This window comes from Aquarana catesbeiana, linkage group LG02 (assembly GCF_042186555.1).
Source record: "Aquarana catesbeiana isolate 2022-GZ linkage group LG02, ASM4218655v1, whole genome shotgun sequence".
Classification (NCBI taxonomy): domain Eukaryota; kingdom Metazoa; phylum Chordata; class Amphibia; order Anura; family Ranidae; genus Aquarana; species Aquarana catesbeiana.
Genome location: NC_133325.1, coordinates 698493060 through 698506779, shown reverse-complemented (window position 1 = coordinate 698506779; position 13720 = coordinate 698493060). Strand labels below are relative to the sequence as shown.

At 41.2% G+C, this 13720-nt stretch overlaps 1 protein-coding gene across 1 annotated transcript in view; it reads right to left on the bottom strand.

Annotated features, from left to right (window-relative positions):
* ADORA2B (adenosine A2b receptor) overlaps positions 1-12725 on the bottom strand; it is a 144430-nt gene extending 131705 nt beyond the window's left edge. Inside the window, exon 1 of the mRNA XM_073616880.1 lies at positions 11890-12725. Within this exon, the coding sequence (XP_073472981.1) occupies positions 11890-12215 (326 nt within the window). The 5' untranslated portion in view covers positions 12216-12725. The remainder of the gene's footprint in view (positions 1-11889) is intronic.
* Positions 12726-13720: the final 995 nt, after the last annotated feature.

Genomic DNA, 13720 nt, shown 5'->3' with positions numbered 1-13720 from the left:
AGGTATAGAGCGTAATGTCACTGCCTCTCCACCTTGTCCAATCACAGAACAATTTGCATTCATTGAGCAAAGGCCTTGGATATAATTAACCACTTACGGACCGCTCGCCATAGTTTTACATCGCTACTTTGAAGAGGAATATCATTGTTATGGCAGCAGTTAGCTGCCATAACCCCGGTATCCTCTTCTTCAGCGGGCGTTCTGCTTCAAGATAAAAGTGGTATCAGCAGCGGGAGGGGGCTCCCCCCTTCCGCCGCTCTCCGATGCCCTCCGCCACTTACCGGAGCCGCCGGCAGAGGCGGAGGCGATCACGTCCTGTCCCCCGCTTGGTATGGAGATGAGTGAGGGGAAGATGGTCCCCACCCGTCTCCATATCATTGCAGGGCAGAAGTGACATCAAAACGTCACTTCCGCCCATAGCTCTTAAAGAGACATTTTTTATTATTTTTCAAATGACATAAAATTTTTATTTTTTTTTTTTTTATTGCATTTTAGTGTAAATATGAGATCTGAGGTCTTTTTTGACCCCAGATCTCATATTTAAGAGGTCCTGTCATGCTTTTTTTCTATTACAAGGGATGTTTACATTCCTTGTAATAGGAATAAAAGTGACAACAATTTTTTAAAAGAACAGTGTAAAAATTAAAAATAAAAGTTAAAATAAATAAGAAAAAAAATCATATTTTTCGTCCCACCGAGCTCGCATGCAGAAGCGAACGCATACGTGAGTAGCTCCCGCATATGAAAACGGAGTTCAAACCACACATGTGAAGTATTGCCGCAATCGTTAGAGTGAGAGCAACAATTCTAGCCCTAGACCTCCTCTGTAACTCAAAACATGCAACCTGTAGAATTTTTTAAACGTCGTCTATGGAGATTTTTAAGGGTAAAAGTTTGTCGCCATTCCACGAGCGGGCGCAACTTTGAAGCGTGACATGTTGGGTATCAATTTACTCGGCGTAACATCTTTATACAAAAAAAAAAAAAATGGGCTAACTTTACTGTTGTCTTATTTTTAAATTCAAAAAAGTAAATTTTTTCCAAAAAAAGTGCGCTTGTAAGACCGCTGCGCAAATACAGTGTGACAAAAAGTATTGCAACGACCGCCATTTTATTCTCATGGGTGTTAGAAAAAAATATATATAATGTTTGGGGGTTCTAAGTAATTTTCTAGCAAAAAATACTGTTTTTAACTTGTAAACACCAAATCTCAGAAAGAGGCTCGGTCCTTAAGTGGTTAAAGAGACCCTGTCTCCAAAACAGAGACTGCTGCTGGTATGTACAGACACCTCTATGTGTCTTCATGTTATACCTGCAGCAAGTTTTTTTTTTTGTTTATTCTAGAGGCAGAGTCTTTTTAAAGTGGTAGTAAATGCTTGGAATAGTAAATCCACTCACAGGCAAGCTTTTTATAGCAGAAGAGACCATAGTGGTCTCTTCTGTCATAAATGTCTGTCAGCGGGTAATGTGATCTGAGCCGCACATGCACAGTTTAGGCCCCACTTACGGCCCACTTTGCATGCCATGGCGATGTGACTTCCATACGCATGCATGGAGTGACGTCACCTGCGGCCAAGCCATTAAAGCGCCTGAAGAATGGGAACCCGTAAGGAAGACCGGGCAAAGCAGAAAGCCACCAGAGACCAAGGAGAGCCGTGTCAGCGCAGCGCTGGAGGGCTCTATCTGCAGTTAAGTCTGTCATAATGTACAGCGCATCTGGGTAGTATTCACAGCGCTTCACTTTTTCCACATTTTGTTATGTTACAGCCTTATTTCAAAATGGATTAAATTCATGATTTTCCTCAAAATTCTACAAACAATACCCCATAATGACAATGTGAAAGAAGTCTATCTGAAATTTTTGCAAATTTATTAAACATAAAATTTTTTTAAAAAATCACATGTACGTAAGTATTCACAGCTTTTGCCATGACACTCAGAATTGAGCTCAAGTGCATCCTGTTTCCAGTGATCATCCTTGACATGCTTCTACAACCTGATTGGAGTCCACCTGTGGTAAATTCAGTTGATTGGACATGATTTGGAAAGGCACACGCCTGTCTATATAAGGTCCCACAGTTAACAGTGCATGTTAGAGCACAAACAAAGCCATGAAGTCTAAGGAATTGTCTGTAGATCCCCAAGACAGGATTGTATCAAGAAACAGATCTGGAGAAGGGTACAGAAAATTGTCTGCAGCATTGAAGGTCCCAATGAGCACAGTGGCCTCCATCATCACCACAACTCTTCCTAGAGCAGGAAGCCCCGCCAAGCGATCGGGGTAGAAGGGCCTTAGTCAGGGAGGTGACCAAGAATCCGATGGTCACTCTGACAGAGCTCCAGTGTTTCTCTGTGGAGAGAGGAGGAGGACCTTTCAGGAGAACAACCATCTCTGCAGCACTCCACCAATTAGGCCTGTATGGTAGAGTGGCCAGATGGAAGCCACTCCTCAGTAAAAGGCACATGACAGCCCACCCGGAGTTTGTCAAAAGGCACCTGAAGGACTCTCAGACCATGAGAAATTCTCTGAAACAAGGATTAAACTCTTTGGCCTGAATGGGAAGCTTCATGTCTGGAGGAAACCAGGCACCGCTCATTACCTGCCTAATACCATCCCTACAGTGAAGCATGTTGGTGGCAGGGATATTTTTCAGCAGCAGGAACTGGAAGACTAGTCAGGATCGAGGGAAAGATGAATGCAGCAATGTACAGAAACATCCTTGATGAAAACGCACTCTAAGCACACAGCCAAGATAACAAAGTAGTGGCTATGGGACAACTCTGTGAATGTCCTTGAATGGCCCAGCCAGAGCCCAGACTTGAACCCAATTAAACATCTCTGGAGAGATCTGAAAATGGCTGTCTACCGACGCTCCCCATCCAACCTGATGGAGCTTGAGAGGTCCTGCAAAGAAGAATGGGAGAAATTGCCCACAAATAGGTGTGCCAAGCTTGTAGCATCATACTCAAAAAGACTTGAGGCTGTAATTGATGCCAAAGGTGCTTCAACAAAGTATTGAGCAAAGGCTGTGAATACTTATGTACATGTGATGTTTTTTTTGTGGTTTTTTTTTTTTTTAATAAATCTGCAAAGATTTCAAACAAACTTCTTTCATGTTGTCATTATGGTGTATTGTTTGTAGAAATTCAAGGAAAATTATGAATTTAATCCATTTTGGAATAAGGCTGTAACATAACAAAATGTGGAAAAAGGGAAGCGCTGTGAATACTTCCTGGATGCACTGTACTAGTATGCAGTGCATACTAGTACATTATGAACTAAGCCTGCACAGGGGACCATTTTTTTAAATAAAGGAAGAGACTTTACTATCACTTTAAAGCTAGCCCAGACATTCACTGCCAATCAGACAATAAGAAATAAAGACTCTCTGCCCAGATAACACTCACAAAGATACCAAACACCCCTCAAAATACACCTCACTTCCTGTCCTGGTGACCACTGTTCCTGGGACAGAAAGGGAGTTGCAATCTAAAGCCTCGTACACTTGATCAGATTTTCCGCAGACAACCTCAGACTTTTGTCCGAAGGCGTGTGCCTGGATTTTGTCTTGCATACAAACGACAAGGAATTGTAGGCCAACAAACACGAACGTACTGACAGCCCTTTAGCGCCACCCTTTGGGCTCCTTCTGCTAATTTTGTGTTAGTAGAAGTTTGGTGAGAGTTGATTTACGCTTTTCATTTCGCTCTTTTCAGTTTGCGCTTTTCAGTTCATTTCTGAACGGCCGTTCGTCAACCAGACATGTTGCGGGATTGGAGGAGATAATGTGTTATTTATTATTGGCCTTGGAGTTATTGCTTTGACCCAAGTCCAGTCCAGGAACAGGAGGAGGAGGAGTTCTTGGACCAAAAATTGGTTGCTTTATTAATTGTGACCAATTATGTCATATGCCTCAGCTGCGGGAGCTCCAGGAGAATAATCCAGATGATTTTGGGAATTATCTCTGGATGACGGACCCCTGCTTTCCCCAACTCTTGGCATTGTTGACCCCCTATATTAAGAAACAGGACACATGCATGAGGCTTTTATTTTATTTTTTGGTTGAATAATAATGATTTGATTTGGTATATTTTCTATATTTTTGGATGCATAGAATGCACGTTTTGGTTAAGTTCTATTGGCAGATAGCATGTCTAATTTTATTTGTTTTCTTTTTTTAATGCACAATAAAAAAAATTGTGTAGAATAATACTTGGCTATGTGTTTTACTTCAAATGACAGTTTGGGAGTAGGCAGTTAAAAAAAAATACAATGTAAAATTGACAAGGAACACCAACATAGTTGTATCTTTGATCTTAAAAACTACGGGATAACGGTGTTGTGGTAACTTGCCCAAATGAAAAAAAAGCATAATAATAATATTCTTGATATCACTAGAAAAAAAAAGCCTTTGAAAATGTGTTTGCAATAAGTCCATCAGTATCACCAGCAAAGCAGCTTCATTATTACCCCATTAAAGAAGAAGAAAATTGTGCGCTGCATTTCGAGATTTCATAATTTGCCACATCACAAATTTTAATTCTCCATTACGATCGCTAGTTTACAAGACCGACCGCTTCTGGCTCGTCCTTGCTTCTGAGCATGCATGTTTGTACTTTGGACTTTTGTCCGACGAACTTGTGTACACATGCTCGGAAAATCCGACAACAGACATATGGCCGCAGAAAATTTTAAAACCTGCTATAAAACATTTGTCTGCGGAAAATCCGACAATTGTCCAATGAAGCATACAAAACGGTCGGATTTTCCGCCAACAGCCTGTCATCACACAATTCCTGTCGGAAAATCCGATCGTGTTTATGAGGCTTAAATCTTGGAGTTGTCACTGAAACAGAAGGAGAAATCCTTTAGTGGGGACACCTGTTTCAGTGACATTGACAGGCGCACAATCAACAATTTCTAACCTGGCCAGTACCTTTCGTTTCCTATATATTGCTGATCTGACTGACCCTTAAATGCACAGACAATTTAACAGCTCAAATAGGCGGACATGTGAGCTGTGGGTAGCCCCGTTGGCCCCACTCAGCTCGACAAACTTCCATATGAAAATCATATGACGCCTTTCCGGTGAAATGCACTGAGGTCTTGGCAGTGGCGGAACTTCCGGGTCTTGCTGACGTCACGTCTGGCTCAGGTGGAACGCACGCCAGCTCACAGAGGCGAGCGGAGAGGACTGTCATTTTACAGGAGATTTCAGCTGGTGCCAGTTTAGGACATGGAAAATTAAGTGCATTGGCATATGTTTCTAATAACGATGTTTTAAATAAACATATTGCACAATTGTTGTTTTCTATCCTGGGACTTCCCTATACTGGTGGATATGAGAGGAGATGGATACCAAGCACATACCATTTAAGGATTGTAACTTTCTATGCTGAGAGGGTCCTGGTGGCCCAAAGATATCTAGTGAGTGCCCCCCCCCATATTATTGGTGGTGGAGCACTGAAGGTGGAGCATTATTGGAATGTGAAGAGCATGTTTCACTAGTTTTACATGTGGTGAAGGAAAGAAGGTGAACTAGAAGACTTGTGTTTAAAATTTCACAATAAGTGGAATTTTATTTGTTTATAATTTTCATGCTGCACTTATTTGTTTTGATTCTTTTTTGATTGTATGGTTAACTGTGTCAGGTTTTAGCTAGAGCCTCAACAAACGGTTTAGTTATAATTTTTGGAGTAACGCCAAAAAAGGTAGCAGCAGCTTACTAAGAGCACTATTATGTATCTGCATCCAGGGGGCGCCATTTCTTCTATTTTATGTTTATATGAAAATCAAGGAGGCGGGTGGAAAAATCTCAGCCAATCAGGTCACAGTTTGGTTATTCTGACAGTCACAGGAGCAGCGGCTGTCAGAATACAATAGTCCTACCATTTAAACTGGATGGGGGAATATTTTGGTCTTCTTAATGTGTGTGGCTGGCCTAATTTTAACCAAAAAATCTAGGAATTGCAATGGAAAAATACGGAAACATGCTGTGTGATGTGAACAAAAGAGTAAAAAAATTGGAGATACCGTAATTACAACAGTATGTAAATGCCGAGATTTGGAGCTGACCCTCTCTCCTTGATCCCTAGGCTCTGGACCTTAAGTGTCATTATGGTAAACATAGCCCTCCATAAAGCCAGAATGAATTCTGTATTACACTGAAACATTCATGTAGATATTACTAAAAAGGAAAAAGCCTCTTACGTTTCTTTTTTTTTTTTTTTCTAATAGACTAGAGTTAAAATTGACGACCTTTGTTATTTCTGCTTACAGGCAACCATGTTATTATATTTAATTATTGATCACCTGCACATCTATGCACTCTTTTTTCTTTTGATAGATTCCTTGTCCTCATCACTAAGACCCTGAAAACAAAAACCTTCCAAGAGTAGTCTAGGCATTGTCAAGGGTGATTGGAATTAGAGACATGAAAAATAATGAAAACTTCCTGAATTCCAAACCATAGTTTCTCATGACTTTTACCAGCTTTTATACAATATCTTTGGAATACAAATTTTCAAAACTGTCACTGTAGGGGAAGGTGAAGGCAAATCTTCCAATGGGTGCACCTATTCTGGTAATAACTGTATCAAAAGAGATTTCCCTTCACTCTACCTTCACATACCAGCCCACACAGTAAAACACAAATGAGCTGGTGTATGTCGTGTAAAGCTGGTGCAATTTTTGTGTTACTTTTTTTTACTTTTTAAAACTTTATTGAAGCATCATAAAATAAAACTTTGTTCACCCCTATGCATCCCAGCGTGATTTTTATGCAGCATTCACCACCACACATGTATGGTGTGATCAGGACATATAGAAAACAATTGTGCGCTAAGCTTACGTTGATCTGTGCAGATCAACACAGCTCAGACCTGTTGTGAACAAGCAAGACTGGGTCAGCAACATTTCCATGCTAACCCTTCCTACAGGGTCATACTCTTGCAGCTTGGTTCCCTAGTTATTTCTCTGTTTTCCAGCTTGTGATTCAGTTTGCCAGGATTCACCCAAAGCTGAAATATCTACTTTTGGGTGGAATTGTCCTTTAATCCTTTTAAATGTATTGATCCATTTTGTATTTATTCACAAATATACCTTTGTGAATTTTTACATTTTATTCCTATTTTTACTATTTTATAAACGCCTTGTACAAGAAATATTCACCCAGATTATAAGCCTTATTGCAGATCAGCCTAAATACACACCCTTTTCAACACATGTGTGTGCAGAGATGCACAAACAAGCGGGCGTGATTTTGTCAACAAGGACATGCCAATATTTCCCCTCCTCATTGGCAGTGTGAGCCTGCCAAATCATATGTATTAACCTCAAACTGTGCATGAACTGGCATCCCTCCACTCACAGCCATGTACTTAAGTCATAAAGTTATATTTTCCATCCCATACAGTTTTTATTGTTCTTTTCACTAAGAAACAAAACAAATGCTCTGTTCTGCAAACTGGTTGGAAAATGTTAATGGGAAACAGGCAGAAAACAGATGAAAACTATTTAGCCAGTGTGTGGTTCTCATAGCTTAATCATCCCTGAAAGGAAAGCTATCTCTGGAGAAGTACTTAGCCACAGAAAGAGATCTGAGGACAGGCAGCATCCATAGGACCTACAATATGGGATGGACTTGTTGAGTAAATAAAGCAAAAAATAAAGTAAAAAAAGACATGTATATTCTAAGACATATTGGTTGCCCAATGCTAAAAACTGAACAATGTTTAATAAGCTGAATTCATTTACGCCATTATGAGATTGCAGGTGATAATAATGACATGTCAGATGTCATAGGTAATGCAAAGACATTGATCATCTGGATTTTTTGACAAATAGCCATTGCTCCAGATTATGAGATAGGAAACAAATCTCTTCCTTGGACTTGTACATACATTATAAGGAGATGTTACAATGTCTAAGCAGGTCTCTACTAAGAGATCTTGGAGGATTGTTTGGTAACAGATGATGACATAGTCTGGGACTATGTATGTATAATAAGATATATCCATCAAAGGATTTGAGCAGATCTACCATACTAGAAGAGGATTGTTTGGTAACACATGATGACATGGCCTGGGGATTGTGTGCATAAAAAAAGATATATACAACACAGTGTTTGAGCAAGTCCACCATACTAGAAGATCTTGGAGGATTGGTTGGTAACAGATGTTGACATAGTCTGGGACTATATACATATAATACAGGGCTTGACAAAAAGAAATTGCATCCTGGCGTCTGGGTTTTTGTCAGCCAGTCACTGTTGCAGGGATGCACAATTTGTATCGCCCGACGCCTGGAACATGAATTTCTGGGTGCAGGGCAGGTAGTTTTTTTCTACATTTAGCCCTGCTTGGGCAAGCAGCAGGGCTCACTTGCACTTGCACAAACAAGGTCCATAAAAAAAAGGATGAGCGAATTTGGGGTGGAGGAACTTGACTGGCCTGCACATGACCTTAACCTGATAGAACACCTTTGGGATGATTTAGAGAGGAGACTGCAAATCAGGCTTTCTTGTCCAACTTCAGTGCTTGACCGACAAATGCACTTCTTGAAGAATGGTCAAACATTACCATGGACACACTCCTAAACCTTGTAGACAGCCTTCCCAGAAGAGTTGAAGCTGTTATAGCTGCAAAGGGAGGGCCAACTCAATATTGAACCCTACGGACTAAGACTGGGATGCCATTAAAGTTCATGTGCATGTAAAGGCAAGCGTCCCAATACTTTTAGTAATATAGTGTATTATAAGATATATGCAATGCAGTGTTTGAGAGTGGCCCCCATACTAGAAGATCTTGGAAGATTGTTTAGTAACAGATGATAACATGGATTGGGGCTATGTACATAATACAAGATATATGCAGTGCATTGTTTAGACAGGTCCACCATACAAAAGATATTGTAGGATTGTTTGGTATAAGGTGATCCCCATCTTGTGGGCCTAGGTTCCTTCAAGAGTCAGCTCACCCAAAACTCGTTTTTAAGTTTTTAGTAGATACTAAAAGATTGTTGAGAGTTTCTAATATTTTCTGGGAGATCTGGTGGTGAGATTTCCATGCTTGTTTCAGGTTGAAACACTTGCTGTGGCCATCACAAGGGGATGTCTTTCCCTATGGGATTTTCAATTAATTTTATATTATGGTGGAATGCACAAGGTCGGTGCGAAAGAATTATGGTACAAGAGGTCACCATTGGACTTCTTGAAAGATATAAGTGGCCAGGAGGTGACTCATTCCAACAGGCTTCAACTATAACTGGAATATTGCTTTTGGGTGGGCTGCCCCTTCAGCATTGTTTTAATACATTAATCATTCCTCTACAGGATGAACATAAAATGTGGTTAAACTGTACATCATTACTGCATGTTTGTACTGCAAGCACTGCCAATAATTATCTAAATTAAGCATGAAAATCATTCCTGAAAATTCTAGTGCAGCATTGTAGAATAAAAAGCACTGGGATTAGTACACTATACGGTAATGTTTGCACTGGTAGTAATAATGTGCTAAGCTGATGACCCCTTATCACCCCACATTCGGTGTATGATAAATCCTTACACTTGATTTTAGAACAATCGATGTATATATTGCATACATACAAGGCACAGTAAATACATGCATAGATTGTTTATGTCTACGTGATTGCTCAGCCTCTGTTTTGCTGTGTTGTCTCTGTATCACTTCCATTGTTGAGTGTTTGCTGATAGTGATGGTAATATGGTCACCATGTGCAACAGATATCTAGGGTTGAATGACATGACTGGCTGGGAAAGGCAGATGGAAGTGGGTGCCTGTGTGATGCCACGTTATAGGGGACACCAACATAATCCCAATCCTGTTCAGATTCAGTATTTTGCTAATTTTACTGGAACGGTTGTTGAACTACAAGTCCAAGGATGGTGTGTGTCAGGCTGCAGGTCAGAAAAGACTACTAATAGTGACATTAGTAAAAAAAATGAAATCTCTAAGCTTTAACTGGCAGAAGTTCACTAAGTCCCTGACAGATGTGACCTCATTTTAGGATGGCCATAGGCAGTATAAGAAGACAGATTGTCCGAAACGACCCTTAGCAGCACAATCATATTTAGCCATACAGGTGTGTGGTTAGAGTTGTACATTGCAGTTCTCCGGTGTCACCAGATTTTCAGATTGTAGGACACAATGAAACTCTCAGGGTAAGCAAATGCGTGTGTCAATGCAATTATCATCTGACCAGATCTTGCCTGAGCAATAAAAAAAGCAGGGCCAGCCAATGTAAACCAATTATTAGGTCTAACAGAATTGTTAAGAGTTGTTATCTGCAGATGAATGGTGCATGCACAATCACCTTTGTGTTTGCAATTTGCAAGTTATTCCAACAAGGAACAAAAAGGGGGTTCAAAACACCAAGGAACCCCAATACCAACAGTTTGTATCAGAACCATACCAGCCTTTCCTTCTTTTTACCTTGGAGGAACCCTTAAAATAAATGTCAGGTCTCAGGGAACCTCTACTATAAATACTAATACCCACAACTCACAACACCTTAGTGTCATCAGTACGCTGTAGAAATCTTTAAATAAAAAGGCGTACGGAACTTGGTGTACCTTAAGTATTTCACACCCAAGGTAAACTACTTGATGTTCAATTTCAAAACTCTTTTCAGTATTAATCTTGAAATTATATAAATAATAGCAGAAAAAACAGACAGTGAAAACTGTTGTGTGCACAAACTTTTGTACTCAGTGTAGCACAGACCCATTTGCATTGGTTGTTAGTGGAAAACTGCCCCCTTGTATTGGTGGTCAGTGTAAGTAGAAGATCAGTTCATTACTACTCACTACCCAAATTACCCCAAGCAGCCTCAGAAGGAACCCTAGGGGTCTATGGAACCCTGACTGGGAAAGGCTGGTCTATTCTGTTGGCTGCCTTGATCCACTTGGACAGCACAGTGGCTTAGAGGTTAGCACACCTGCCATGAAGAAATGGGACCACCAGTCCCAACCAGGACACTCTCTGCATGGAGTTCTTGTATTGTTTTCCTCCCATAACCCAAAGACATGCTGACAGGTTAGTTGGCTCCTGTCCAAACTGGCCCATATATATATATATATATATATATGAGATAGGGACCTTTGGGCATGAGGCCAGGGACTGATGCTAAAATGTAAATTCTTGACGCTCTATAAATACAAGTAATAAATAAAAATTAATTGATAGCTAGTTCAAATTTCTGCATTTTTATGGAAAACATCAGCGTGATAACTTCCAACATTTCTAAGTAGCTTCCAGGGACACTTTGCTGCTGGACCTGGTAAAATAAACTTGCCAACTTGCTATGCTTTTGATACAGAGGGATGCCAGGTCACTCTATACTCAATTTTATGTTGAGTTTGCAATGCCCTTCTTTCATAGGTGACATGGACCTTACACAGAGGGATGCCAAGTCGCCCTATACCTAACTCCACATTGAGTTGGAAATGCCGTTCTTCAGTAGGTGACATGGACCTTACAAAAAAGTATGCCAGGCTATCCTATACCCAATTCCACATTGAGCTGGAAAAGCCCTTCTTCAGTAGCGGACATGGACCTTCTACAGCAGGATTCCAGGTCACTCTATCCCCAATTCTACATTGAGTTGGAAATACCCTTCTTCAGTAGATGACATGGAACTTACACAGATAGATTCCAGGTCACCTTGTGCCCAATTCCACATTGAGTTGGAAATGCCCTTCTTGAGTAGGTGACATGGATATTACACAGAGGGATTCCAGGTCACCCTATCTCCAATTCTATGTTGGGTTGGAAATTCCCTTCTTCAGTAGTAGACATGGACCTCTAGCTAGAGACAATGAAGAGCGCAGTAACTACCCCATCTGGGCCCCTCCACAATTCACTTACCTGAGAGGAATCTTGATGGCCAGGTACCTGTCTATAGCCACAGCCAACAGACTAAAGATGGAGCTTTGGGTCAGAACCAAAACAAAGCAAGCCAAGAACAGGCAGCTGTGGAAATCAGTCTCGAAGCCGATGCTAATGGTGATGGCGAACGGAATGGCGAGCAGTCCCACTGCTATATCAGCCACGGCCAATGAGACCAGGAAATAGTTGGTGGCATTTTTCAGAGTGCTGTTGATGGCCACAGCCCAGCAGACCAGGACATTCCCTGCAATGGACAGGACTGCGATGATCACCTCCAGAGCAATGTATGGGGCACTTATTGTCATTTCCACTACTGGTTGAGAAGATCACATCAGGAGACAGTTGTAGGCATGTGTGGTGGGAGGATGGATCTCCCCTTCTAGGAGGACTCAATGGGCTGGGAAGGAATGCGCCTCTTTATGTAGAAGGTGCCCAGCTGTCACAGTCCCCGCAGGAATGTACACAGCGCTCCCATGATATGCAGCCAGTCACAGGGGACACTCCTGGATGTGGACACTTAGCACCATGTCACCTCTTCTTCACACCTCTCCACAGTCCCAGCGGAAGGGCACTCTGATCCCGGGCAGGTGAGCCACCTGTGCCGCCTACTACAAGAGGACATCACCCACACCACAGGGGAGGCGAGCCGCCATCCGGGGACCCGCATCTGGACACATAGACAGCCAATCCGATCCGGAGGAGCTCCGTGCAGACCCAGCTCAGCGCTGCGCGCACATGGGACACTTATACACTATACAGCAGACTTTTAGGAAACGCGTCAGTGGGTGCTCGCTGATGCTGCCGCCCGCCCCTCTGTGCTATATGCTATTCCTATAGGTCACGGTTCCCATAAGACACGCCCCTACCTCCCACAGACACCCAAATTACACCTTATTGTGCGGAGAGCGGAGAGAGGTCACGTAGTGATCAGAGCGATCAGAGCGATCCCAGCGCAACATCACTGTGATCCCTGCGATCACTGCCTGCCCGATCCTCCCGGACTCCAACATCACCGACCGGAGGATCAATACCGGCATGATCCCTCTACACTGACCGGGGACTACATCATCATTACACCTTATTATTATTACTATGAGTTTTATTGTAGTGACAATAGTATAAATATTACCTACCTATATACCCACCAATATCTACCTATGTACCCACCAATTTACCTACCTATATACCCACCAACATACCTACCAATATCTACCTATATATCCACCAATTAACCTACAAATATATACCTACCAATATGTACCTATATACCTACCTATATACCCACCAATATCTACCTAAATACCCACCAATTAACCTACAAATATATACCTACCAATATCTACCTATATACCCACCAACATACTTACCAATATCTACCTATATACCCACCAACATACCTACCAACATCTACCTATATACCCACCAACATACCTACCAATATCTACCTATATATCCACCAATTAACCTACAAATATATACCTACCAATATGTACCTATATACCTACCTATATACCCACCAACATACCCACCAATTAACCTACAAATATATACCTACCAATATCTACCTATATACCCACCAATATACCTACCTATATACCCACTAACATACCTACTAATATCTACCTATATACCCACCAATTAATCTACACATATATATATCTAGTAGATATTATCTACCAATAAGCAGCTCATCCTGGGAGGAGGTATATCATCATCATCACAATAATTATTAATAATGATAATCATCATGTTATTTATTATTATTACCATCTTTATTATTATGAAATTGTTAATGTTTTTTGTAATTAAT